Source organism: Onychomys torridus, chromosome 14 (assembly GCF_903995425.1).
Source record: "Onychomys torridus chromosome 14, mOncTor1.1, whole genome shotgun sequence".
NCBI classification, from domain to species: domain Eukaryota; kingdom Metazoa; phylum Chordata; class Mammalia; order Rodentia; family Cricetidae; genus Onychomys; species Onychomys torridus.
This window is the reverse complement of record NC_050456.1, coordinates 41,178,695-41,206,658: the sequence shown is the minus strand read 5'-3', so window position 1 is coordinate 41,206,658 and position 27,964 is coordinate 41,178,695. Positions and strand designations below refer to the sequence as shown.

The 27,964-nt window shown below is 41.6% G+C and overlaps 1 protein-coding gene across 2 annotated transcripts; it reads left to right on the top strand.

Annotated features, from left to right (window-relative positions):
- Positions 1 to 26,340, top strand: LOC118595590 (dehydrogenase/reductase SDR family member 7-like). Of its 2 annotated transcripts, XM_036206308.1 has the most exons (8): positions 1 to 151; positions 12,436 to 12,591; positions 14,719 to 14,825; positions 15,447 to 15,686; positions 19,625 to 19,747; positions 20,789 to 21,004; positions 23,258 to 23,334; positions 25,961 to 26,340. In XM_036206308.1, exons 1-7 carry the CDS (start codon positions 28 to 30, stop codon positions 23,297 to 23,299), a joined length of 1,008 nt encoding a protein of 335 aa, XP_036062201.1. In that variant the 5' UTR covers positions 1 to 27; the 3' UTR covers positions 23,300 to 23,334; positions 25,961 to 26,340. The 2 variants fall into 2 exon arrangements, with proteins under 2 accessions (XP_036062201.1, XP_036062202.1); XM_036206309.1 differs by lacking the exon at positions 23,258 to 23,334.
- Positions 26,341 to 27,964: the final 1,624 nt, after the last annotated feature.

Genomic DNA, 27,964 nt, shown 5'->3' with positions numbered 1-27,964 from the left:
CCCCAGAGCTGCCTTCCAATCGCTGCGATGAGCGGGGAGCTCTGGCTGTGGGCGTTGTGCGCCTTGCTGCCAGCCTTGTGGCTGCTGAGCTTCTTGCGCACCGATACTGACCTGATGCTGCTGTGGGCTGCGTGGCTGGGTCGGCGTCCAGGTGAGGACCTTCTATGGTCTCCAGCTTCAAAGCGGGAGTCCTGATCTCTGCTGGGTCCGGGTCCTCCAGGGCCAACTCTGGTTATTGAAGTCTCAGTGATGCCAGCTTGAGGTTTGCCCAGGGTTGGGGGTCAGGGAGGAAGAGACTGCGCAAAGTGGGGCAGTTTGGCGTTCTTATAGCTTGTCTTGATCTAGAGGTGGAAAGTTTTCGCCTTCTAGGCTGGGAAACCTCTCTAGAGGTTGCCAAACTGCTCCCTAAAGAGAACATCCTTATGACCTTGCCTAACCGGAATTCCAGAGATCCAAAGCAGTATCAGACACTGTGGGGAACAGGGAACACTGCCCTGCTAGGGTGCTTCATTGGACAAAGGCTCAGGGTCTCTTCATTCCAAAAGAGTTTGTCTTAGGCTTCTCACTCTGCGAAGTTTTGAAGTGGAATCTTAGACAACTCACCCTTTGGCTGCTTATAAGCCTAGAAGCTCAACGTAAAGGATCCAGGCACTTTTTCTGAAGTAACATGATTTTTGCGCGCTAGTGGGGATTCTGCCTGTTGCCTTTTGGTCTATGTCTTGCTTCATGTTCCATGGGACTCTACACCTGTGGGTTAAACACCTATTCGGGGTGGCTAAACACATGCTGTGTGCTCTGTAGGCAGTGTGCTCAGCGTTTCCCAGCCTCCATCTCCACTCAATTCAGCACAACTCTCCAGAAGCTGCTTGGCAAACCAGGGGATCACATCCCAATGAATGACATGGCATGCCCACAGGTAGACTTCGAATCCTAAGAATTCAACCAAATTTTCCTAGTCTCTTATACAGTACCCAAAGTATGTTGTGACATTTGTTTTGGAAGTGATAGCTCAGATGACACTGTTTTCTATGCTAAGTGGGTGAAGATTGGCTGGGGGCTCTGGGGGAGGGCAGCACACAACTGATGAGATGTTTTTGTCTTCCTGTCTTCCTGCCAAACTCACCCTACAGGCCAAAATCTTACTACTGGATGTTTCATTTGGGGGTCATAACTTGTGCAGACTTGGCAGCCAGAAAAGCTTAGGGGCACAGATGGCTGTGCTAGGTGAACTTTCTCTGTCAAATGGAAAGATCGACACCCCTTTCTTATTTGATAATAGAACCTTCTCTTGATCAATCGCTTTGATTAATAAGTTCTGCTGCCAAAGGCTCATGGGTGTTTCATGTTGGGTGATTTTGTGTACACTTGGACTTAGAGAAGGAAACAAAATCATTTTTTTTAAATTATGTAACTCTCAAAAGTCATTCAACCCATCAAAAGAAAAACTGTTGATTAACGGTTACAAGATCAAGAAAAATGAATTATAAGACATTAGTTTAATTATAATATATATTAATTATATAGTGTCAGGAGTCATTTAGAAACAAGTCACAAAATATTAATAGCTTTTAAAATTTAATTCAGCCAGGCAGTGGTGGTGCACACCTTTAATCCCAGCACTTCGGAGGCAGAGCCATATCTCTGTGAGTTCGTGGCCAGCCTGGGCTACAGAGTGAGTTCCAGGAAAGGCGCAAAGCTACACAGAGAAACCCTGTCTCGGAAAACCAATTAAAAAAAAATTAGTCATTCATAAATGTACATTGATAACAGAGTAAGTTTCATCAAATTTCCTACACACACACACACACACATATATGAAAACATAGTTCTATGTATAGAATATAGGTGAATAGATCATGCATTTGTGGGATTAAAATTTCATGGAGACAGTTTTAGGGAAAAATGTCTCAAGTAAACTCAGGGTGGGATGAAGGTTGAAGAAAATAATACAAAGAACACAGAAAGAGACACAGATTCCTAAAGCAGCATAGACTGGGGTATGGACATGGTTTATGAAGATTTTAAAAGTAAAATACGAAATTCTAGAATACAAAAGGATAAACAGTAAAAAGCCCAACACTCTCCCGCCCTGGCCTCCTACCTCTCAGTATGCCCTCTCTAGTGGTAAACTTCATTTCTGCCTCTTTTGAAACCTTCTGGAAAGAGTTTCTGCATCCCCAAGCCTGAATCTCACCGGTAAAATTGAAGATTTGTTTTTAATGATAAATACAGTTGGCATTTCTTCAGTGCCAGCCTAATGCTCTGAGAGTTTTGCAGCTTAAATTTATTCTGCCAGCAGTCCTGTGAGGGATAATTTATTATTTGCTCTGCAGTTGTGAGAACTGGAGAGCCCGAGCATACACTCAGGACAGGTAAACTGCTGTGCCCTGCCATGGAGCTGGAAGGTGAACCTTGAGCAGGCTCCGGAGATATTCTGTTCACAAGGCAGAATTTATTAAAACTCCTTTGGTGAGTCAGTTCCAAACAGCACACTAGATCCCAGATTTCAACGCCTCTAAACCCAAATCAGAATTGGAGTATATGTGACTTTTTTTTTGTTGATTTGGGTCAAATCCCACTTGGTTTAAAAATACTTTTATTAATTTTTTTTAGGAATTCCATGCACACAATGTATTTTTTATCATATCCATCTTCCATCCCTTAGGTTCTCCCAGATCCACCCCATCCTTCCCCAACATGATGTTATCTTTTTCTTTGCCTTTTGTTTGTTCTCTCTCCTCCCAGCCCTGCTCCCAACCCACTGAAGCCAAAATCTGTGCTTCTCATATATTTATGGGTATAGGGCCACTCACTTAAGCCTGGTTGACCTCCCATGGGGCCATATCTTTAAAGCACACTGACTGACCCTTCCCCAGAAGCCATCAGCTGTCACTAGCATGTAGACAAATTTCTAAACAATCTTATTAAATAAGAAACACAGAGCCAAATACAGGGAGAATAGCTGAAGAGATCAGAGAAATAGCATATAGCCACTGTAGGGCCTGCCAACAGTCAGCTGGGTAGCTGGGTAGAAGCATGTGGATTGAAGAGACAAGACAGAAAAGCATTGAGAGGTCTGCCTGTCAATGCCGGACAGCCCCGAGTTGATTTCACAGCCGGCTTATATACAGATTTGAAGGACAGAGGTAGAACAATGCACAGCACGGGCATTCAACCACTATCTATTCTGCCTTGCACCAAGGAACTGATAGTTTCATTTTCTATCTCAATGTACCTCTGGAAGGCATCAACAGCTTGCATCTAGCTAGATAGTGTGTTCCCTCTTATGGACTAATCAGAACTTTCTCACAGCCCTTCAAGGAGACTCTGTGGGCTAATCAGGACTTTCCCACAGCCCTGGAGCAAACAAGCTTGAACTCTGTATTGATTCAGAATAGACTTCAGATTCAACTGGTAAACTGAGTCAGTTGTGGGCTCCTACAGTTCCTCCTTTTTTATTTATTTCAAGACTCCCCTGAGTCTCTCAGATGACTGTGCCTGACTTAGGTGTTTCCTTATCACACTCCAATCTTACCCATCATGGGAGCATGAATTCCATCATCCACGTCCTGTTTTAGGTTGAGAGGAGGCAAAGAAAACGTACCCGTCTTTGGCTACCAGCCTCTGGTGTCAAGTCAGAGGAATGTGTGTAGTTTTACTCTGTGGAGTTCCAAACCCAATCTCCATAATGAGTTCAAAATCAGCTTGAGAATCAGAAGCAAACAGATTGTGCCTACTCAGACACATGCTCCAATAGCTACAATACGACTCAAGAGTGAAGTAAATGATGACCATAATGGGATAGCCCCTTTAAATTGTTCTAGAATATCTTCTGCTGTTTTAGCTGCATCCAAATCCAATTTGACCTTTCTCATTTCTAATATCTCTTGATGTAATTTAGCCAAATCTAAGGATTCATTAGAATCATGCCAAATTCCTTTAAGATGTGCCTTAACCCTTTCCCATCCAATAGCACTTTCATTATACACAGAAGATGTAACACAAATCCATTCATAATTAGCATGACATTTCTAATGCACTCTAGCTTTGGAGTTCATCTCCCCAAAATTGTACCGTATCATATAAAGCATTCAATTTATGCTACATTTTTACATCAATGCCTTCTTGAATCTCTAATGTCAGAGACATGCATAGACAATTGATTAACAAACCCTGCTGTCTGAATGGATTGAGACAAAGCCACTGAAGCAACCGTAGTAGTAGTAAGCAAGCATAGTAACAAGAGCTGCATTTCCTGTTATAACTAATCCAGCAACACATTTCTGCCTGCTTAAACCTTTCTTAATTTCTTCAATCACTTGTAGCCCTTTATCATCAAACCATGGATCATTCATATATACTGGCAATATAACAAAAGAAGCTTGTTTTAACACTATTACACGAACATGATTATCCATTTTGGAAATACAATTGGTCAAAATACAATTAAGACATGATACTTTAAACACAGAACCATTCATAGAAATACTTGCTTTACCAACTAAATGAACATAGGGCATTTTTAACACAAGCAAAACAATTCCTTTCAAAGGACAAAAGGTTTCGAAGGACTGGAATGTCCTGCTAGTGTTCCCATGGCAGCAGCAAGTTTCCACAAACATAAGTTTGTGGAGATCCAGTACTGGAATACCAAATTCCAGCTGAAAGTCCTTGGTCACAAGATTCTGCTGTAGACACTGTATAAGTCACTATAATCTTCCTGATTTCTGGACCAGTCAAGAATGTGCTGTTGTCTCCCTGTGATGTTGTGCCTTAAAGGAACAATGCCAGTACATTATCTCCAAAACAAAGTTCTGTTAGACTTTCACAGTTCTTTTGTGCATGGAGGAAATCATTGAGGGCGTGAAGTATTATTTATCCAGTCATCTTGAGGAAGCAATCCAAGACATCCCTCCAAAGTAATATATATATATATATATATATTACAAAACATACAGGAATCCCTTTACCAATATCCAATATAAGAAAATGGTGAGCAATCTGGAACTCCTGGGTGGTAGGTTTATCTAAAAGCCTGGTATCTTGCAACCACAATTTCTTTTCCTTCCCAAGTTGCAGGACGTAAAATTTATGTATTAGGAACATAGGCCCAATAGGTTTTACTCTGGCATCTCTGGATGGTCATCAGCAACATCAGGATCAGCATCTCTCTGCTCCATACACTGCAACAAACTTTCAGACAACCAACAAATTTTGTTTTCATTCTGTGAGGAAACATAAACATGCCTTCATTCCCATATTAGACAGGGTCGGGGTCCTTCCATAAGTCAGTACAAGGATCTTTACGTTTAACTTGAGAAGATTTTGTGGTGGTGCCTTCATGCCAAAATTGATCAGCTGCAGATTTTCCAGCAGCATCCACATTTAAGTAATTTAAAGCAAACAAGGCATGACTTAAAGCACTGTGTGGTGACTGGGGGTATAACTCCCCCTTCTTTAATTTTCTAAGATGTATTTTGAGGCTGCTGTGAGCTCTCTCAACAATGCCCGTTTTATGTTCAATTTGCCATTGAAAACAAAATTGATAAAAAGCTTTACTAACATATCCAGTTCCATTATCAGTTTTAATAACTTTGGTATCCCCATATAGGAGAAACATTTCAGGCAATGAGCAATTACATACTTAGTAGCCTCACCAGTTTAAGCAGTAACCATTAAAAATCCCGAATAAGTATCAATTGTCACATGCATATATTTCAATTTTCCAAATTCTATAATGTGATGACATCCATTTGCCATAAATGAAAAGGAAGAAGACATCGAGGATTTACTCCAAAATGAGGTACAGTTGAATATTGAGGACATGTAGCACATTTCTTAACAATTTGGTGAGCAGTTTCTCTTGTTAAACCAAATCGTTTTCTTAAGCTTTTACTATTCTGATGATGTAAAGCATGTGCTCCCTGAGCAAGTTCAACTTGAGATAAAGCAATCAACTGAGTAAATTTATCAGCTAAAGCATTACCTTCAGCCAACGGACCAGGAAGATTTAAATGTGCTCTTATATGTCCCACAAAATACGGCGTTTTTTTTTTTTTTTAATGAATGGTATCCTGAATTTGTTGAAATAATATTCTTAATTGCTCATTAATAGTTTTAATATAAGAAACAGTTTCTATATTGAAGAGCTCTATAAATATATTGACTATCTGTATATAAATAAAATAAATTCTCTTTTTTAAGAACTTGAAAAACCAACAGCTCAACTCAACAACTTGAGCTGAATCAGTAGTTTGAAATACATATCCTTCACCATTAATCACCATTAATAAGCTGCTTTCCTGTTAGAAGAACCATCAGTAAAAGCCAAAGCAGCATCTTTCACTGGAGTATGCATTAATACTTTAGGAAAAGTAAAAGAATGCATCTGAGCAAACTGTAATAGTTGATCAGCAGGATAATGATTATCAATTTCACCCAAAAACTGAGCAAAAGCAACTGCCCAAGAATCATTATTTTGAAATAGTCAGGTTGTTGTTTAGTAAATGGAACATTTATTACATTTGGTTCCTTTTCAAAATACCTTCTAGAATCAAGCCTATTCCATTTTTTTTTTCTGTAGCTCCTGCTTCTCATAGCCAACATCTGGCAAAACTGCTAAGATAAATGCCCCTCAGCTGTTTCCCATGATCACTTCATATCTTTAAAACCATTATCATCTGGGATCCTCTTAAATCGCGAAGTTTACCTGTCAGAGTAAAATGCATTCTTGTGTATAAAAGCATTATAATATTTTATAAAATAAATGTTGTTTTAAATCCTATGTTATTAAACCTTATATTTATGACGTGAAATATCAGATAGAAATCTATCCTAATCCAAAATATTTGAGGATTGTTGCATCTTTAGTCTAAAAGGAGATACAATGAATAGATTCTTTAACTTTATTTAAAGACTGTTGCCAGCCATGTGGCTGCCTACTTCATGATGAGGTCACCAGCCAAGATGGAGGAAGACCATGTGATTGCTGTTTAAAATTAAACAATAGTTACATGCACACATACACACAGTTGGACCCAACTTTCATTCATACCCATAAGTCACATACATGTCCACATACATACACATGTATATATTTCCACTTTTAACATAAACATTTATCAGTGAAGAATCATCAGCTATATTTAAAATGAAGAAAACCAGAGTTAACATAATATGGTTAAATTCCAAATATATCTTACAGTTTTTCTTCACATTCACATTCACATCCCCTCTGACCTTTTACAACTTACCTACAGGTCAGGCCCTTCCCTATATTTGCTCTTCTGGTTCAGCCAGACAAAGACAAATTCTTTTTTTCCCTTTCCTATCATTATTTCAATCTTTCCCCTTCTCTTGCTTTTCAGACAACATGCAAATTTCCACCAAAGTTCTTTTTCTTGTAGTTTCTTCCCAGAAGTTTAGAACATTGCATAGGTATAACATTTTAAACAAGAATAGAAACATATAGATATATGCATATATCATAACAAAAAACTTATTTTTGCATTAATATATTAAAAACCTGTATCAATGTGAAACATTTCAGATTAGCAACAGTTTTTCTTATCTTAACCAATAAAAGTTTGTAATCAATTCTCTTAAATGATGACAAGTATTTGTAACCCATTGAACTCAAATGATCATAATCCATGTATTTTTTTTCTTTTCCTGTGGAGGCAAAAGAATAATTTTTTCCAAAACATCAGAGTATGCAGGCTGGTAATTCAACATTTTTTTTCTCAAGCAGTATAAGGAGAGAGAAGGCTTAAAGTGGGTTAAAGTTGGAAGTTGTTGGCCAGCAGAAGAGACCTTGAGTTTATCATAGTGAAGAACTTGGCTTAGAAAGGAAAGGAGGTACAGAGTGTGTCCTTGGCTGCCAGTGTTCCTTAAAAAAAAAATAAAATTAACTTTTCTGAGTATAGTAATTAACAATTAACATCAGATTCTCTTTTCATCATTTGTTCAGCTTGCCAGTTGTAGGAACGAACTCCCTGCCACTTTGTCTGCAGCTTCCGTCTCTGCTCTTTCTGCTCCAAGAACGCATACCCTCACCCTCTGAGAGCTGCTGGCAGGCTGCAGGCTTCTCCTGCTGGCCAAGACCAGCTCCACTCATGCTGCCGGCCTCATAGCAAGACAGAAGGAGGCGGCCCTTGCCATGCCTCTCTCTCCTTCTGTTCCAGGAAAATGAGGGAGATTAGTAGACAGAAACAAGTAACAGTGACCTAGACATAAGAACCGGTACATCAGCACTGAGACAATGGCCTCACTTGCTGTTAAAGAGTCCGGTCTAATAGATGACTTCTCTTGCAATGCATAAGCCACACCTGGCAGGAGCTGCCTGCTTATCTCAGTTCAGTGGGGGACCCAGTCCCCTTCAACACATGGAACAGAACAGTAACATAGTAACAGTCAGAACACAGACCAAGACAAAAAGTGTTTGCATTGACATTTATCAGCTGCAGTGAACAGATCTGAAAGTGAGACACTGGGCTAATGCTTTGTGGTCACGACCTGCTTAATCTCTCCAGATGGACCACTCATAGTCAGGAATGGAGGTGGGGGAGAATCTTGAGGTGTGAGAGAATCTTTATTATAACACTTAGCAGGTCATTGTCATCAAATAACTTTGTAAAAGCATCTGCATAAAGCGGTCTCTCTGACAGAGCAGAATGTTTAGTTTCAGTTACTACTTCATTCAGGAAACACTTTACGCTTTTCAGGATGGAGGTCTAAGTTATCCTGAATGTCCAGAGACTGAAAATATCTATTAGAAGTTTTTCTGGACCATGTTATCATAATACTGCTGTATCTTAACTCCAATATGTTCTACAAATTCTAAAAATTTACACAATTGCTTACAACCTACTTTTAGTATCTCTAACCTTTAAGATATCTTTAAGTAAATGGACAAACAGTTGTTTTCTATTTCCTTGGCCCATACTTATTTTTACACTTGTTCACGAATTTTTTACCGTGCATCTGCTTATTTACACATTACTTTTACTCTCGAGTTAACTCACACAGCTTCCACTTTCATCGAGTGCTCTCCTTTTTCATCTGTGCTGTCTGTCATGGACTCCTCTGAACCGGCCCCCTCGCTGGGCGCCACTTGTCGGGCCTGCCGACAGTCAGCTGGGTAGCTGGGGAGAGGCGTGTGGATCGAAGAGACAATGAAGACAGAAACGCATTGAGAGGTCTGCCTGTCAATGCCGGACAGCCCCGAGTTGATTTCACAGCCAGCTTATATACAGTTTTGAAGGACAGAGGTAGAACAATGCACAGCACGCGCATTCAACCACTATCTATCCTGCCTTGCGTCAAGGAACCGGCAGTTTCGTTTTCTATATCAATGTACCTCTGGAAGGCACCAGCAGCCTGCATCTAGCTAGCTAGTGTGTTCCCTCTTATGGGCTAATCAGGACTTTCTCACAGCCTTGGAGCAAATAAGTTTGAACTCTATTGACTCAGAATGACTTCAGATTCAAACTGGTAAACGGAGTCAATTGTGGGCTCCCACAAGCCACGACTAGCTTTAGCTTACCACCGCGCAGTAGCTTGCCAAGAGAGAGCTTCTTCCTGTTTATCTGCGGCTTTTACTGCTTTCCTGTTCTGCCTTCTCATTGGTTCTAAGCCCAGCCACATGACTTCCTCATCACTGCCTGTCTGAACAGACCTCCAGGTCTCTATGGTTGGTACTAGGATTAAAGGCACATGTCACCATGCTTGGCTGTGTCCTTGACCACACAGAGACTCTACCTGCCATGTGATTGGATTAAGGGCGTGGGCTACCACCACCTGACTTCTGCTTAATGGCTCGATGACTCTGATCTCCAGGCAAACTTTATTATCGTACAAATAAAATATCACATTGCAGCACAAATAAAATATCAGCACACTAGCACCCCAGGATGGAGGCACATGAACCCCTTCCATGCTCTAATGCTGATTGATCTTGTTGTTCAGGTCCTGTGCAGTCAACCTCCGATGCTGTGAGTTCCTGAGTGCACAGGTTCTGCCACACATAGAAGACAGCTTCTGTTCAGGTCTTCTGAGACCTCTGTTTCCTACAATCTTTGTCTCCTCTTCCTTCATGGTCCCTGAACCATGTGCACAGGGTTTTGTTTTGTTTTGTTTTGTTTTGTTTTTGTTTTTCTTTAAGCTGGGGTCTCATGTAGCTCAGCCTAACCTCAAGCTTGCTCTGTATCTAAGGAAGGTAAGCTTTGATTTCCTGATGTTTCTGACTTCACCCAGAGTGCTGGGATTGTAGGTGTGTGCCACCACAACCAGCTTATATAGTGCTGGGAGTTGACACCATGGACCTAGTACATGCTAGAGGAGAATTCTGCTGTCTGAGGCACTAGTGCCCCCACAACTCTGACTTGTTTAAAGACAAGCACTGCACACCACTGTGTATTGTTTGGATGCTGCATCGCAGATGCTTCAGTAGAGAGAGAAGCTCACCAAGATGCTAAGCCTTCATTTTCCTACACAGCAGAGGGGTACAGCCTTCTTGGAAAAGACTGACACCCAGCTAGCTTACTCCAGTTACTTTATTACTATATATACAAGGTTAATAGGGCCTGGGAAAGGTTCCAACTACCAAAGTCACCTTCCTCTTGCTGCCCGCGAGAGCAGACAACCCAAATAAAATTATGGCAGTGCTGTGGAATGTCTTTCTGTATGCTGTGAATATGTGTTGCTCTGGTTGCTAAATAAAGCTGCATTGGCCTGTGGCAAGACAGCTTAGAGGCAAGCTGGAAATCCTGGGGGAGAGACAGGAAAGAGAAAGGCAGAGGCGGGCGGAACGCCAGCCTGCTGCCCAAGGAACAACATGCCAGCAGACCGGTAAGCCTCAGCACATGTGGCAAAACATAGATGAATAGAAATGAATTAATTTAAGACATAAGAGCTATATGGCAAGAGGCCTGCCATAGATCATACAGTTTGTAAGTAATATAAGCCTCTGTGTGTTTACTTGGGTCTGAGCAGCTGTGGGACCACAGGTGAGACTTATTTGTCTGGACCGTGGGGAGCAGGCAGGACTGGAGAAAACTTCCAGCTACAAGGCAAGCCATAATCAAAAGTAAAAACTCCAGGTCTGCCAGGCGTGTCTTAGGACCCAGGTCGGTGCACCTGCAAGCTCTCAAGTAGCACCAAGTTCACACTCTCCAGAGAGACAATTCTTTAAGGTTTAAATAGTTTCAAAACAATTTCTCAGACTCTACTGATTAACCCAAACATAGCAAAGGCTTCACTGAAACATTTCTTTCAAAGCCTGACACAAGTCTCTACTGTGCATTTCAGTTAAAGGTGTAATAAAGGCTTTACTTACATATCACTACAATTGTGGTCTAAGTTTCAGAAGGAAGTTTCCTCCCCCACCCCCCACCCCCCGCCTTTTGTGTGGCTACTGTATTATTTTGGCAGTCTTTCTAGGGACAGAAAGGCTTGGGGAACGTGTATCACATTTCTACCCCATATAATACATCTTATATGAACTATTACAACCTCCTAAGGTGACAGCATGTACATTGGGGACTTGTTTATAATATGATATTGCCTGAAAGATATCAGATATGATTAGCAAAAAAAGAAAATACTACTTTTAAGTGCAGGATGATTGTATCATACCATTAACTAGAATTTGGTAAATCCAGATCCTTACCAACAGCCCTACCACAAAAATTTGGAATAACAGAACTGAAAACTGGATAGAAGTCAATTATGTAATCTGAATCTCTCATTAAAAGGGTAAGACAATTGAGTCCAGGCAATTAGTTTCTACTTAGCAGCTTTAATTTTATCAAATATATACTGAGAAATAGAGTCTTAGTTAAATGAAACTATTGGAGTTAGAATAAAGTCTGAAAAACCAAGAATTTTGAAATATACAAAATATTGGATGGGTAGGAAACATATTTGGCTTTTTAAGAAATCGTAGGAGATTTGAAATTTTAAGTTCTGCATAATAGGTTGTCATATTTAATAACATGGTTTAAAGTTTCTTTATTCATTTTTTGTTTGTTTTTATTTTTTGAGACAAGTTTTCTCTACATATCCCTGGCTTTTCTGGAGTTCACTATGTAGACCAGGCTGGCCTTGAACTCACAGAGATCCATCTGCTTCTGCCTCTCAGGTGCTGAGGTTAAAAGTGTATACCACCAACCAAGCAGTGGTGGTGCATGCCTTTAATCTCGGTACTCAGGAGGCAGAGGTATGCGGTCTACAAAGCGAGATCCAGGACAGACACCAAAACTACACAGAGATACCCTGTCTCAACAAAACAAAACAAAACAAAAAGAAAGGAAAAAAATAAAATGTGCACCCCCCCCCCCACCACCACCACCCAGCTAGCTTATGTTTTGCTTCTCTTTGATGTATGAGTATCACTATCCCAGGCATGTTCCTGGAACTCTCCTTTTTCCTCCACAGAACAGGTGCTGACTTGTGGCATGGTAGTGTGGGTGACTGGTGCATCCAGTGGCATTGGTGAGGAGCTGGCTTTCCAGTTATCGAAACTGGGCGTCTCTCTGGTGCTGTCAGCCAGAAGGGTGCAGGAGCTGGAGCGGGTGAAGAGACGGTGCCTGGGTGAGTCAATTCCCGACGACAGCCGTGCGCCCCGGAAGTGGGAATCCAAACTCAAGTGCAGCTTCGGGAAGTGAGGGGAGGTGGGACTGTCCTGCGCAGCTCGTACTGCCTCCAGAGTGTCGTGTGCACAGTCCATCTCCTCTTCTGTCACCTCTTAAGCAGCTGCGCTTGCCTGCGTTTCCTTCTTTTCGGCCATCTTTCTGCCCTCATTTTTGCACAGATTCTTGCCAGTTCTCTCAATGCTGGTTAATGATCAAATGACTTAAAACTTGCTCGAGGGGGAAAACAGTGACCACTGGAGTACAGCTCAAGGGGCAACCATACTATTTTTGCTGTCTTTGAATTTTAAGGTGATCGTGTTCAACTAGAGAGGAGACCCAAGTACAAAAGTTATTGTTACCTACAGAGCATCTTGTCCCCAAATTGAAATAATTTTGAATTTTTCCCCAGAATATATTTTTGGATGACTCCTTTTTCTTTTCATTGTTGACTTTTCTGGCTGAGCTATCTACCCAGCAATTTGATTTTGCTGTCCTGTCACTGCTCAAGGAGGTCACACACTTCTCTCCTGATCCTGCTTTCAAGGCCCTGGCACCCCTGGCCAGTGCCGGTTCTTGTGATGATCTGCCTTACCTTGTACTTCCTGCTCTGCTGGAACAAAGGATATATTTTGGCCGTTCTTAGCTGGCTTTGGGGTGAATCAGGAGGTATAGCCTTTTGGTTGCTTTTAAAAAATGTTTTACATTTTTGAAAGGTTTCATACAACTGTATTGTATGTTGCATGTATTCCCTATGTCCCCACACCGTTCCTTCCTCCGCCCCCACTTTCCCGTTAGTTCACTTTCTGTCCCTAGACAGTTTTACATCTACTTTCATGTCACACACACACACACACACACACACACACACACACACACACACACACACCCCTTTATATCAGTTCCTTATTTCTAGTTTTATTTCGTTATGTTCTGTAAAAATACAAGTTCTTCTGAGTTTTTAATATCAGTTAAGAGCATTTTAATGGTCTAAAATGTTGTCGGCATTTAGAGAAAGTATGATGGGAATCTAATAAGCATGCGTATTCCACAGCTAGTAGGTGGAATGGCCTGCAGACGCACATCAGTTTTATCTGAGGTTTTGTTGCAGTTTCTTTCTTGTCTTGTCTTTTCTTTGGGGTATTAAAGTCTCCACTATTATTTTATCTGGACCTAGCTTCCCTTTTATGTCCTGTTATATAAGATTATATACCCCCTTATTCAGTTCGTAGATATTTATACTGCTCTTTGTGTTGTATCATCCCTTTTAGATTATAGTAATCTTCTTCTTAAATTCTAATTTTGGCTCAAGGATCCTTTATCAGATACATATTGTCTTAGTATTCTATGCTGTGAACAGGCAGCTGGTCCCATGCTACATAGACTCTCCAATCAGTTCACTTTGGAGTGACTTTATATGCAGGGCATGTCTCCTGGCTTGTGTGGGGCTTGAGGAAGGGAACAGAACACTGGCATCTGTTCAGGCTGTCTAGTCTCCATGCTTCATTAATCACTTCCTTAAAGGCTTGGGAGAGAGGTCTGTGGTAGAACACCTGCTTAGCATGAGTGAGGCCATAGGTTTAATCTCTAATTCTGCAACATAACAAAATGCACTTCCTAGTGTCTGGCTGTTTTATGTATAATTCAGAAAAGGGGCTCTGAACTTCTACCTAATCTAAATGTAACTCACTGACTTTGGAACTGTGTGAAAGAGCAATGAAGTGTTGAGGGGTGGGGATTGAGTACTGTTGTAATGTGCTTCTTGGCTGGTATGAAGTTCTGGGTTCAGCTGCCAGACCAAAGAAAACAGAAGACTAGCAATGATACTTTGTGAGAGTGTTTCAAAACAAATATGACTCTATACTTCTAAATGCACTGTGGTGTTTTTACTTTTCTTTTTTTCCCCTTTGGTTTTGTTTTGCTTTGTTTGCTGTGGGATAATCTTTATTTTGCTGGCGTTCTTTTACAAGCTTCCCTAGATCCATCCACCCCTTTTGGAAGGTTCAGGGATAGATGTGGAAAGCAGGAAAGAGCTTGATTGAATTGTAGCCTGGCTTTCTCACTAAAGTGTTGATGTGTCTTAATTTAGAGAATGGCAATTTAAAAGACAAAGACATACTGGTTTTGGCCCTTGACCTGGCTGACAGAAGTTCCCATGACACGGCTGTGAAGGCTGTTCTCCAGGAGTTTGGTAGAGTAAGTAGCAGTTTGTGTTGATAGAGTACGCATGGTATCACTTTTCCCAGCTTGGTTAAAATTGTCAGAGATTCTTGTCTGTGGAGTCTCATTCGAAGAGATCCAGGCACAGGGGATGCACTAGTGGGACAGGGCTGTCACTTGGACTTACGTCATTAGCATGTTTCTTGCCTTTTAAACTCTCAATTCCTATTGAAGGCAAAAAGAGCTAAAAATTCACCACAACTTTGATATTTATGAATTTTGCTATACTTTGTGAAATATTAATTAAACTGAAGAGGTGAATTGTGTTTATTTATCTTCTTTTTTTGTTTGCTTGTGTTTTATTTTGTTTCAAGACAGGGTCTCAGTATACAGCTCTGACTGTCCTGGAACACACCATGTAGACCAGGCTGCCTTTGAACTCATAGAGCTCTGTCTGCCTCTGCCTCCCCAGTGCTGGGATATAAGGCTTGAGTCACTACACCTGGCTTGATTTTATCTTTTTATCGTTGACTTTAGAAATGTAGTATTGCTCTACTGAAAGATCAAGTTAACAACATAACTACTATCTCTAGGAATTCCGTCAGTCCATTTGTAGACCATCTCTAAAAAGTTCTCTTTCTGATTTTATTGAACTAGATTGACGTTCTGGTCAACAATGGTGGAATAGCACATTGTTGCTTTGCTGTAGATACCAACGTGGATGTCTTCAAGATGCTAATAGAGGTGAACTACTTAGGGACGGTGTCCTTGACCAAGTATGTTCTACCTCACATGATGAAGAGAAAGCAGGGAAAGATCGTGACTATAAATAGCCTTGTGGGAATTGGACCTTTACCACTCTGCAGTGCGTACGCTGCCAGCAAACATGCTCTTCGGGTAAGGCTACTTGAACCCAACTCTGTTAGTATTGACCACGATGTACATGAGGGAAGTGTCCATCACTGGGTGAGGTCTGTGGCACTAAGAGAAGACCTTTGAGAGGACAGCACCAGCAAATGACCAAAAATATTTGAGCTGCACATGCTTATTACTTATTCAACAGATTTTTATTGTGCGCCTGCATGATGCTGCACTCTGAGATGAATTCTGGGGAGAAAGATTACTTCTGCTCCAGCAGGCATATATTGTATATTGCTTGACCTCTTTCTCCACTGCATTTTTCAAGGCAAACTGTGAGTCTGGTCTAATTCTGTCTGCATGACTACCGGATGATTGATCCCAGGCTCCATATCCCTCCTAGGGAAACATGGACTCTATTCATTCTGGTTTCATGGAAAGAAGAAAAATCTGATCAGGGCAAAGACTAGGAGAAAAGCCTGACCCGTTTTATCTTAAGAGTAATAAATATCAGAACGGAATGATTCTTACATTGGCTTAAGAGTAAAACTAAAGACATGATAAGGCCAGTGTTTAATGAAACATAAAATTTAATTCATCCCATTAAAAGTTAACCCTTCTCCCCCTGCTCTTTAATTAATTATTTGTTTATTAAGTCAGGATCTCATTCAGCACCTGTTAGCCTCAAATTCTCTATGTATACAAGGTTGACCTTGAACTCCTGGTCCTTCTGCCTTCAGCTCCCAAATGCTGGGATTATAGGCGAAGGCCAACACTTGTGACTGGAAAGTAAGTTTCAGTGGAACATTCTACCATTGGAATTGTATGATGGAGTGGTTCAGGTCACCATAGTTCCATAGAAATTGAAGGTGTGGTCCAATAGGAATCTCTGTCACACAGGGCAGACAAGTGCCTAATGATGAAGGGCTGTGGCTGGGATGCTCTCCTCAGATTCAGTAAAGGGATGCCAGGCAACCTCCTGTAGAGTTAGACAGGCAGGTGTGGGGGAGTGTGTATCCTGTCTGTTGAGACCCAGGCTTATAAGACATGTAGAATACCTTTTGTTAAGAAAGAAAGAAAGAGAGAGGGAGAGAGAGAGAGAGAGAGAGAGAGAGAGAGAGAGAGAGAGCTGCCTCACCTGTTCCCAAGGCTCTGTTTTAATTGAATTTAATCAACTGGCAAAATGTGCCCAGTTGACAGGCCTATGAGCTGGTGTAGCTGATAAAAGCACTTGCCCTGCAGGTTTGATTGGGTCACCTGAGTTTAATTCCTCAGTGGTCAAGGTAGAGGAGAGAACCAACTACCCAAACCTGCTTTCTGACCTCCACATGCATGTGGAGACGCGTGCGCGCGCACGCGTGCGCACACACACACACACACACACACACACACACACACACACACACACAATTATAAGTCCAGTTTTTGAAAATGTGACTGAAGAGTTTATTAGCTGTAGCAGAGGTTTGGTGGGTGAACACTGAGGTCAGCAGGCTCGTAAAAAGCACATTTTCCTTCTCAGTTCCCAGGAAGTTTTAGAGTGAATGTATCATTGGAGTTTATACACCATCCTTGATATGGTTTTACACACAGAGAGGGTTCAGTGCTCCTGGGCTGGCTGATTGGTGTTGCTTTCTTTTGCTACAGACCAGCAGAAGCTAAAGGTATGGGGGTTTTCCATACCTCCACAGGTCTTTTGTTTTGGTCCACCTCTGGGTCATCAGTCTCTGAGCACAGACGCCTTCACCATCCCTGAGCTGTGTGGTGGGGGGAGGATGTCACATTTACTGCCATCAAACCTTTTTTTGGGGGTGGGGGGCGTTTCGAGACAGGGTTTCTCTGTGTAGCTTTGGAGCCTGTCGTGGAACTCACTCTGTAGCTCAGGCTGGCCTCGAACTCACAGAGATCCACCTGGCTCTGCCTCCCGAGTGCTGGGCTTAAAGGTATGTGCCACCACTGCCCGGCACCATCAAACCTTTGAATGTTACTGAATCAGATACGGATGCACATTTGGTAAAGAGCAATAGAATGGGCTGGATGTTCATGTTCAGTACAGTTAAGAACAACACACACCTTTGTACCCCTACTCGCTTTGGCTAAAAGCTCCTTCTCTTCTATGGTGAAAAGCAGACACTTGCAAACTATCTTAAGAAAAACAAATACACACAGAAACCACTTGAAACCTTTTTCTGCTCTGCTTCTATAAACATGCCTAACCACAAGGAAGCTGGCCCTGAATTTTCAAGGCCATCTGCAGAAGGTGACATAGATTACACTTGGAATCCAACAACATCACAGCAGTTAAAGTAACCAACACTGGAGACTTCTCAATTCTATGTGCATCTATAAGCCAGGGCTCAGTCTCTCCGAAGATCACAATGAGTTCTCCAAACCCCACAACTGCTGCTTGTATTTTCTAGAACCTGCTTTCCCATACACCTTGAGTAAACAATTTAGTCATTTCATTAGCTGGCCTAGTGTTCAAACAATGCGGCAGTCTGGGAATAATAGTTCCTACTTTAGAAACAGATGAGGAGAAACAGATCTTTGTTTATTCATAGTTGCTTTACAATCTCCAGTATCTTTAAGTCTAGAAGGTCTAGCTAGCTATTCTTTTTTTGCATATAATATTTTTATCAAGTTTTTTTTAAAGAATTTCATGCATGCACACAAATGTATTCTCATCATATGCAGTCCCTGTTCCTCCCTGTGATTCCTCCAAGATTATTGCCACACTCCCCAACTTCCTGTGCTTGATGATTGCTTTTCTTTCTCCTTCCCTCCCTCCCTCCCTCCCTCCCTCCCTCCCTCCCTCCCTTCCTTCCTTCCTTCCTTCCTTTCTTTTTAAAACAACTCACCAAGTCCAATTTGTTATCTACAAGAAGCTTCTCTGCTGAGGTCTGAGAGCTGTATCAATCTATGGATATACAAAATATGCATTGGGCTGGGAGGTGGTGGCACTTGCCTTTAATCTCAGCACTCAGACGGCAGGTGGATCTCTGTGAGTTTGAAGCTAGCCTGATCTACAGAGCTAGTTCCAGGACAGCCAAGGCCACACAATGAAACCCTGTCTTTAAAAAACAAAACAACAACAACAACAACAACAAAACCCTAAAATGTATATTGGTGTGCTTTGCCTGAATGTATATCTATGGACCAGGTGTATGCCCAGTGCTTGCAGAGGCCAAAAGAGGATGTCAGGTCCTTTGGACTGGAGTTACAGATGGTTATGAGGTACAACATGGGTACTGGGAATCCAACCAGGATCCTCTGGAGGAGCAGCTAGTGCTCTTAACCACTGAACTGTCTCTCCAGCCCCTAGAGATACACATTTAGAGGGCAATTTGATACTATGTCCCTATAGCAAAATAATATTAGTGGGTTCATTCCTGGTCTAGCCTTTTTAAAGAGTCAGTCAGAAGGCAATCACATTGTAATCATGACTAGCTATGCACTAGGCCTCAGACAACATTTGCTTCATGTAAATTAATTCACCAGTTAAAATGGTGATATAAATTGAAAACTGGATTTAGCTATGGTAGTTATTGTAAGGTTCTATTCCTGTTTTTTGCCTTTTGCCCCAGCTTCTTTTTAGCCTCGTCTTTTATGCTAATCTATCCCTGGAATAAAGAGATGCCCTCTGCTCCTCCCAGGGATCCTCTGTAAACCTACATATTTTTGGAGTGGGAAAATGAAGATTGCTATGAGGAGGGTATACGGGGTCTTCAGAGAAAAGTCTAGTTCCTGCTAAATGCTTGTCTGCTGTAGAAGCTCTGATGTCAAAAGCTACTGCTAGCATCCTTTGAAACCCTGGGATCTGATAGCCGGCTTTGGTTGTTTATGGTCCGTGGCCTGTGTGTATACTACCTGTCCCTTATCCAAGCATTTTAGAATATAGTCCCTCAAATCATGAGGCTATGAAATGAGACCTGTATCTATGTTTAATTTCCTTTTTCTTTCCTTTTCTTGCCTTCTAGGGGTTTTTCAATACCCTCCAAACTGAACTTTTCAACTATCCAGGTATAACAGTGTCTACCATTTACCCAGGACCTGTGCACTCAAATATTTTTGAGAATTCTTTTACTTCAGATGTCACTAAGGTAAATGGTTAAGAAATAGTTGGAATGTTTTACTATTTATCCCACAGTGTTGAATCATATAGGTCAGGGTCTCTGCTAGAAGGACTTACAAATTAGCTGCATAACTTAGATTGTTATGAAACATGCTAAATTTAGCTGGCAATGTCTGGCTTCCAGTTTTTATAAGGCTAATGAGATTGTTACAGTATCAGTTCTAAGTTGGCTGTCCACTGCTGTGCAATAACCTTGTAGTCGGCAATAAAATCCCCTTTACCTTCTTCTCTCTCACCACAAATTGGGGAGGGGGTTTCATATGCTTTTTGAGGTGATAACAATCGTTAGCCACGGTTACGGTGATTTTTTATTTGTACTGGAATGTGATTTTATTTGTATGTTAATAAAGTTGCCTTGGGGTCAGAGCAAGCTATAGCAGAAGCTGGGCAGTGGTGGTTGCACGCCTTTAATCCTAGCATTGCAGAGGCAGAAATCCATCTGTTCAAGGATAAAGCCAAGCATGGTGAATCACGCCTTTAATCCCTGGGAGTGACCGCAGAAAGAGAAAGATATATAAGGCGTGAAGACCAGAAACTAGAAGCATTTGGCTGGCTAAACTTTCAGGCTTTGAGCAGCACAGTTCAGCTGAGATTCATTCCGGATGAGGACACAGAGGTTTCCAGTCTGAGGAAATAGTTTAGGTGAGGTAGCTGTGGCTTGTTCTGTCTCTCTGATCTTCCAGCATTCACCCCAATACCTGGCTCAGGTTTGATTTTATTAATAAGAACTTTTTAAGATTCCTGCTACACGTGGTAGTAAAGAAAACGGAGGAACTTTGACTTTTCAATTAGCCAGAACAATCTCAGCCAGTTCGTACATGATTCCTATGAGGGATGGTGGAGTACCATGGAGGCTTATGACTCCCGCTAACACCTGGAGAGACTTGTAACAGGTGCAAGGCTCCACAATTGCATGGGCCTCACTGGCACCTGGACTTTGGCTCCTTCTTAACATTTCTGTAAAATAGCTTGATACATCTTCAGCATCCATTTTATTTTCAATATTTAGGTTTTAGGGAATAAAGCAGATGATCTTTCCAAGATGGCAACAAGCCGCTGTGCCCGGCTTATACTAATCTCCATGGTCAATGATTTGAAGGAAGTCTGGATGGCTAAGCAGCCTGTCTTGTTTATGACATATGTGTGGCAGTACGTGCCAATCCGGGACTGGATATTTTCAAGGAAGACATGGAAGAAAGTTGTTGAAGGCTATAGTATGGAAGTGGTAAGTGACTTGCTTTTTTTTTTTTTTTCTTCTAGCAGCATGTATTCATCTTACATGAAAACACAGTCTTCAAAGACTTTAGAATAGTTTTTGCTGACTTCCAGACTAAGCTCATAATACAAATACCCAAAAACATGTAAGAAGTATTCTATCACCACACATAGCTGATGAGTTTCCATAAACTGCCAGTGGTCTAAGTGCTCCAGAAGGTTCTGCAGGGCAAGCCAAGGCTGCCATGTTTTCTTCTATACTTACTGCTTGGGAGAGTAAGTTTCAGGAAACTTCCTTCTCTGTTCCCTCCCATCAGCTCCTACCCAGCTTCCCCATCTTAGCTCAGGAGTCACTTTCTTGAAGAGATGCCTTCTCCTCCCCACCACTTCTCCTGGGGCAGGTGCTCTCAGCCCCGAGTTTTCCACTTTCAAAACAACCCACTACACTAAGACAGATACACACACACACACATACACACACACACACACACACACACACACACATACACATGCACATACACACACATACACACACATACACATGCAATACACACACGTGTGCACACACACATATACACACTCACACACTGACACACACTGTGCAGTTATTTCTTTCGTCTCAGCTTGGAAGCACTCTGCACACCCCAGATTTGTAGGGAACAAGGCTGGTTTCTCCTTCTTTCCACATCATTCCTACAACACTGAGAGGGGAATATTAACTGTTTCTTTCAAAAAGGAAAAAAAAGAGAAGAGTTTCATGGATACACATCACAGCAACTATAATGAGTTAAGCTTAAAATCTCTAATTACAGTTACACATAAGAGGCTATGGTCGCAGGTTGTTTTCATTTTTCTTCTGTATGCTTTGTTACAAGAATTTTTTTTAAGATTTGTTTTTATTTATGTTTGTATATTTGTATGTGTATGTATTTGTTACATGTATGTGATGGCCAGAAGAGAGTATCAGAACCCCTGGGAATGGCTGTGAGCCTCCTGCTCAGATTCAAATTCAGGTCCTCTAGAAGAGCAACAAATGCTCTTAACTGATAAACTATCTCTTCAGCCCTTGTTACAAACCATTAAAAAAAAACTTAGTTACTACATAGGTGGGTATGGTGGCACACCCCTTTAATTCCAACATTTGGGAGGCAGAGGCAGATGGATCTCTGTGAATTTGAAGCCAGCCTGGTCTATGTGAACTAGCTTGTTCTTCATAGTGAGTTGTGAGTTCTGGGATAGCCAGGGCTACATAATGAAGAAACTCTGTTTAAAACAAACAATCAAAACAAAGCAAACTAATCAAACAGGCAAACAACAACAAGCCAGGTAAATAAACAGCACTATAAAAGAGGGTTATACCTTTCAGAGTGTATCTGTCAGTCATAAAACAATCTAACAGCTAGTTACTTCTATTTTTCTATGTTGTAGTAAAAATGAATCAGGTGACAGCGAGCCAAGAGAAAACTTTAAGAGAATGCTTAAAGATATTAAGATTATAAAGCATTTACATGGTGTCCTAAAATGTAGAGGTTGAAATGTCCTGATTCGTTTTGGGTCTTGGTGACATGAGATGGTTCCAATGACAGGCTTCACGGAAAGCTGCCTGTGCTTTAAATCAGGAGGATGGTTGAGGAAGTGGCCTGGAGCTCAGTGACAGAGAAGCCCTGGGTCAGAGCTGGGGCCTGGTGCTGGGATGTTTGGGTTCAAATACCAGGTCTAAGGCCTATTTGCCCATGACCTTAGGCAGGTGACCCCTCTGACTTAAGTGGCTCCCCTACACAATGGGTGGTGGATGGCCGTAACAAGTCACAGGGTCATGATGGGCATTAAGTAAGAACAGAGGGCAGAGGCACTTTCTAAGCACAGCCTGGAGTGTTGTCCAGGCTGCTGTCTTTTTAGTCTCCATTTCAAGCTGGGTTTGGGAGTAGCCAGGGTGGATGCTTAGGTTGTTTCTCTGTTCTGACTCTTATGAACCGTGACAAGAAGATGGTAGTGTCACATTGCTTCACTATCCTGGTTTCAATTCCTTTCAGTATGTGCCCTGATACCCTTCAGATAGGGTTTATCCTTCAAAGCTTTGTTCCCATGCTGAACCTCCTTTAAGAGGCATCATCTGATATGAGGCCATGAAGGCATCACCCTTGGAAGGCATTTATGTTTTTGTTTGTTTGTTTTCCACGGGATTCTGGCAGTTCTAGAGAGAGTGAGTTGTCATACAGCATGGCTATCTAACATGCCTGGTTTCTTTTCCAATTCTCTACAGGATGACCTAGATGACAATTGCCACAAGGGGCTGAGTGAATGAGGCTGCCTAATCTTGCACTTTTAGCCATCAAATTGGTGAGATGAAAACTAATTTGCCTACAACCACAGGACTAATAGACGAGTGTGATTACTGAAATGTTATGTCACACCATTCCCAGTTTGAACAGTTGGGAGGAATTAACATACTGTTCACACAATCTTGATACCAGTTAATGTTTTCAGTGCATTGTGATAAGACGGAGAAAGGAGACATTGAAAAGACTGCCCATCAGAGGGAAGAGGGGCCAAGCACGGTGCTTTCAGGTGCACAGTCTTTCAGCAAGGTGCTCCTCAAGGCTATTCAGAGCATCTGTTGTAGTTGCTTACTTTTTACTCTTCACTCTTTGGGTCTCGGCTCTTTGCTCTTAGGGGGCCAGCCACCCAGCTCTCAAACACACACACACACTCAGAGACTTTTTTCTTACTTATAAAAATGCCCGGCCTTAGCTTGGCTTATTTCTAGCCAGCTTTTCTTAAATTATCTCATCTTATCTTTTTCCTCTGGGCTTTTACCTTTCTCTATTTTTGTATACCTTTCTTTACTTCTTCCTTCATGGCGGGCTGTGTAGCTGGGTGGCTGGACCCTTGAGTCCCCCTCCTTCCCTTGCTCCTCTATCTTTTCTTCCCAGATACCTCCTCCCTTTTATTCTCTCTGCCTGCCATCCTGGCCTATCCTTTCTCTTGCCTAGCTACTGGCTATTCAGGTCTTTATTAGACCAATCAGGTGTTTTAGACAGGCACACTAACACAGCTTCACAGAGTTAAACAAATGCAACATAAAAGAATGCAACACATCTTTGCATCATTAAACAAATGTTCCACAGCATAAACAAATGTGACACACCTTAAAATAATATTCTACAACAATCTGTCTATAAAACATAAACATCACACAGAATACTTTGCTTTGGGTTTTATTTAGTGATTTCAAAGGATATAGTCTTTTCTTACCCAGATCAACTCTTTCTTTTTTTTTTCTTTTTCTTTTTCTTTTCCTTTTTTTTTTTCTTTTGGTTTTCAAGACAGAGTTTCTCTGTGTAGTTTTGGTGTCTGTCCTGGATCTTGCTTGTAGACCAGGCTGGCCTCGAACTCACAGAGATCTGCTTGGCTCTGCCTCCCAAGTGCTGGGATCAAAGGCATGTGCCACCACCACCCAGCTTTATTTTTATTTTTTTAGAGAGGGTCTCACTATGCAACCCTGGCTGGCCTGGAACTCAGTATGTAGACCAGACTGGCCTCCAACTCACAGTGATCTTCCTGCTTCTGCCTCTGCCTCTAGAGTGCTAAGATCAAAGGCATACACCACAGTTTTAAACAGAAGAAAAAAGACAAAAATCTCAGATTATAAAACCCATCCCCTAAGAACAAATTTTGTTTTTAAAAAGTCAATTTTCCCAAGTGGTCAATGAGACAAATGTATTCTGTGTCAACATTATCGTCAATAAATGTATTGAATAAATGAATGTTTCTTATCCTTCATCACTGCTTTTTATGACACACTGGACATTTTCTCATTTCTCAGTATCATTTCCTGGGTATGATGCCTCATTTTAACCCAGCACCAAAGAACAATAGTCACAAGGATTTTTATTTTGCATGATTTTTAAATTGTAGCTTTTCTTGGAGCATATTTTTGGGGAAGGCAAATGGTGTTATTGCCCCAAAATACAGTCACATCATGGGCACATGATCAAAATTGATTGTTTTGCTCTTTACATAATATATGAAAAACTTACACATGTTTTATTATTTTTATTTACATTTGAAACATTAAAGTATAATTACATTTCCTTCTTTCAACTCCTCCCCTGCAATCCCCTTTGTTCCTCTCAAACTTTTTTTTACCTCCTCTTCTTTGGTTATTATTGTTAAATACATTTACATGTAAAATTGTTATTATTGCATGTATATATACATAAATATATAGGTATATTCTGCTGACCATTTGGTATTGGATAACCAATCAGAGGACTCCTCCCTGGAGGAAGACTGCCTTTCCCTTGGTGGCTGTAATTCTTTGTTTTAGGGTAGGACCCTGTAATTTTCCTCTTCTACATCACCATGTATACAGGTGCTGTCCTTGTTCAGGTAGACTTATTTTTTAAAATATTCCAATTCTAAAGACTCAAAATCATTGCATGTATTTAGAAGGGCAGTCAGCATGGATGTGATGTACAAACTAGAACAAAAAGAATAAGAGAATGCTTGAAATGTCGTGCATAGACACTAATCAATAGTGTTTATGCCACATACAGATTATAGTGATGCTAAGCCCAGGGGTGATATTTGTGTGCCAATCCACAGTTTTGAATGTGGTTTTAAAAATCCAGTGTAAGCATTTGAGCAGTGTTTTAAATATTCTTGTTGTTTTTAAATTTTTTTTTGGCTGCATGTATGTCTGTCTGTGTGAGGATATTATATTCCCTGAAACTGGAGTTACAGACAGTTGTGAACTTTTATGTGGGTGCTGGGAATTGAACCCAGGTCCCTTGTAAGAGCAACCAGAGTGGTCAGTGATCTTAACTGCTGAGCCTTCTCTCCAGTCCCAGTTTAAGTATTCTTAACAGAGAATGTTAATGATGTAGATCAACTGGGCAGGGTTACATTTCAAACACTGGGTGAACAGGAGGGTCTTAGTCATCTTACCGTCAATATTTTACAGATTACAGACTCCTCTTGAAGTCTGGAAGACAAAGGATGATTGACAGGAGCCCTAGCCATTTCCAAACCACCAGAAAGGAAGCTGGGAAACATAAATATATTGTTCTCATGCATAGAAGACTGACGGAGGACTGAAGTATAATTTTATGTTTGTTATCCTTCAAAGGAAGTTTGGCCAGGTAGCCCAGGCTGGCTTCTAAGTCAGATACTCCAGCCTCAGCCTCCTGAATGCTGGGACTGTTAGCATCCTCTTACGTGCTTCATTTTGATTTTTGACCTAACTTCTTCAACGTGTAATAAATAAAAAGTAAAATGTCACTATGAAGATTGAAAAAAATGATGATGTATACTACAAAATCGAATAAAGTAACAATTAATTAATATATGTGTATGTGTCCATTTACGTTTGTAGGCCTGAGGTCAATCTCAGTTGCCATTCTTCAAACACTATTCACCTTTTTGTTTCTGTTGCCTTTTAATTTTTTAAAAAAATACTTTATTTTATGTATATGGGTGTCTGTGCATCATGTGTATGCCTGATGTCCAAGCAGGCCAGAAAAGGGTGCCAGGTCCCCTGGAACTGGAGTTATAGACGGTTGTGAGCTACCTTGTGCATGTGGGAATTGAACCCAGGTCATCTGGAAGAGTAGCCGGTGATCTAAACCACTGAGCCATCTCACCAGCTCCCACCTTGGTTTTTGACCTGAAGCTATTGTCTAGGCTCGGCTGGCCGGCCATAAGCCTTAGGGGTCCACTGTCTCAGTTCCCTTGCACTGGGATTACAAGCATGTACCGTGTTTGGCTGTTTTTTTACATTAGTTCCTGTGGTGATTCCCCACTGCTGGCTTTGCGGCAGGCAGGGGAAAACAATCAGGATGAGGGAAGACTGAAACTCGGCTCGGCCCAGCTTTATTGTAACCAGTGCTGGACCAGGACTTCTAGAGTCTGGCCCAGGTCATTCTACTTTAGTTATTTTTAAGCACAGCATAATTTTGGAAAAAGTATTTAGGCAACAATTAACTCAGTTCCAAGTGCACAACACTTTAAGACATGTTTATACTGAGATTCCTTACAATGTACATCTGGCTTCCTTCGAAAGAATGGGTACTGTTGACTCAGAGACAGTGCCCACGATTAAGGGTCTAGGGAGCTTGACGGAGGTAAACAATGCCTGTGGGTGTCAGGGTTGGTCTGGCCCTCAGATAACACAGAAGTCACTTAGGCTGTTGTAAAGCACAGGTGACATCACACCTAAGAATGAGTATATGGTCTAGAAATAATACTCAAGGTTTTCAGGGGAAAGATAAGTAAAAACAAAAATTCTGGAAGATGCAGGCAGTGTAAGCGAGTGTTGCAGCTCTGGGGGAAAGGTATCCTGACTGCTCAGGGAGCTGCTAGGACAGCTCTCGCAGCTGGAGCTGCAATGGGACCAGCTCAGCTCTGGAAGGAAACGTATCCTGACTGCTGGGGGAGTCATGCTATACCTGTAATTGGGGTGCAGTAGGGGATGGTCTCCCCTCAGAATATAGCAATCCTGCTTTGTTGTGGTCACATTGCGAGACCCCCGAGCAAGACCACCACAGAGCTGATGTCTGATGCAAAATACACAGAGGTTTATTGATAATAAGCAAGCCCCAGCTTGGTCTGCATCCAACACTCCACACAGTGGGTGGAGGAGGATGGCCCTGAGCTCTCAGGGTGAGGGGTTTTTAAAGGGAAAAACTGCAAACAGGGTGGTACAAGCCTTGGCGTCATATGATTGTTTGAGGGTATGTAACCTTTGAATGTACAGGTTGGGGATTACAGTTACCATTTTTGGGCAGGCCTGGACAAGTCCCAGGCTTTGTCCTGGAGCTGCCGTGGAGGCTGGCTGGCCTTGCACATACTGACTGTGGGGGCTGACTCAGTGGCCCAGGCTCTGTCCTTGAGCTGCCATGGAGGCTGGCTGGCCTCACACTTTCTCATTGACCCGTGCACATAGCTCAAAGTTGGTGAGGGGTCCCAG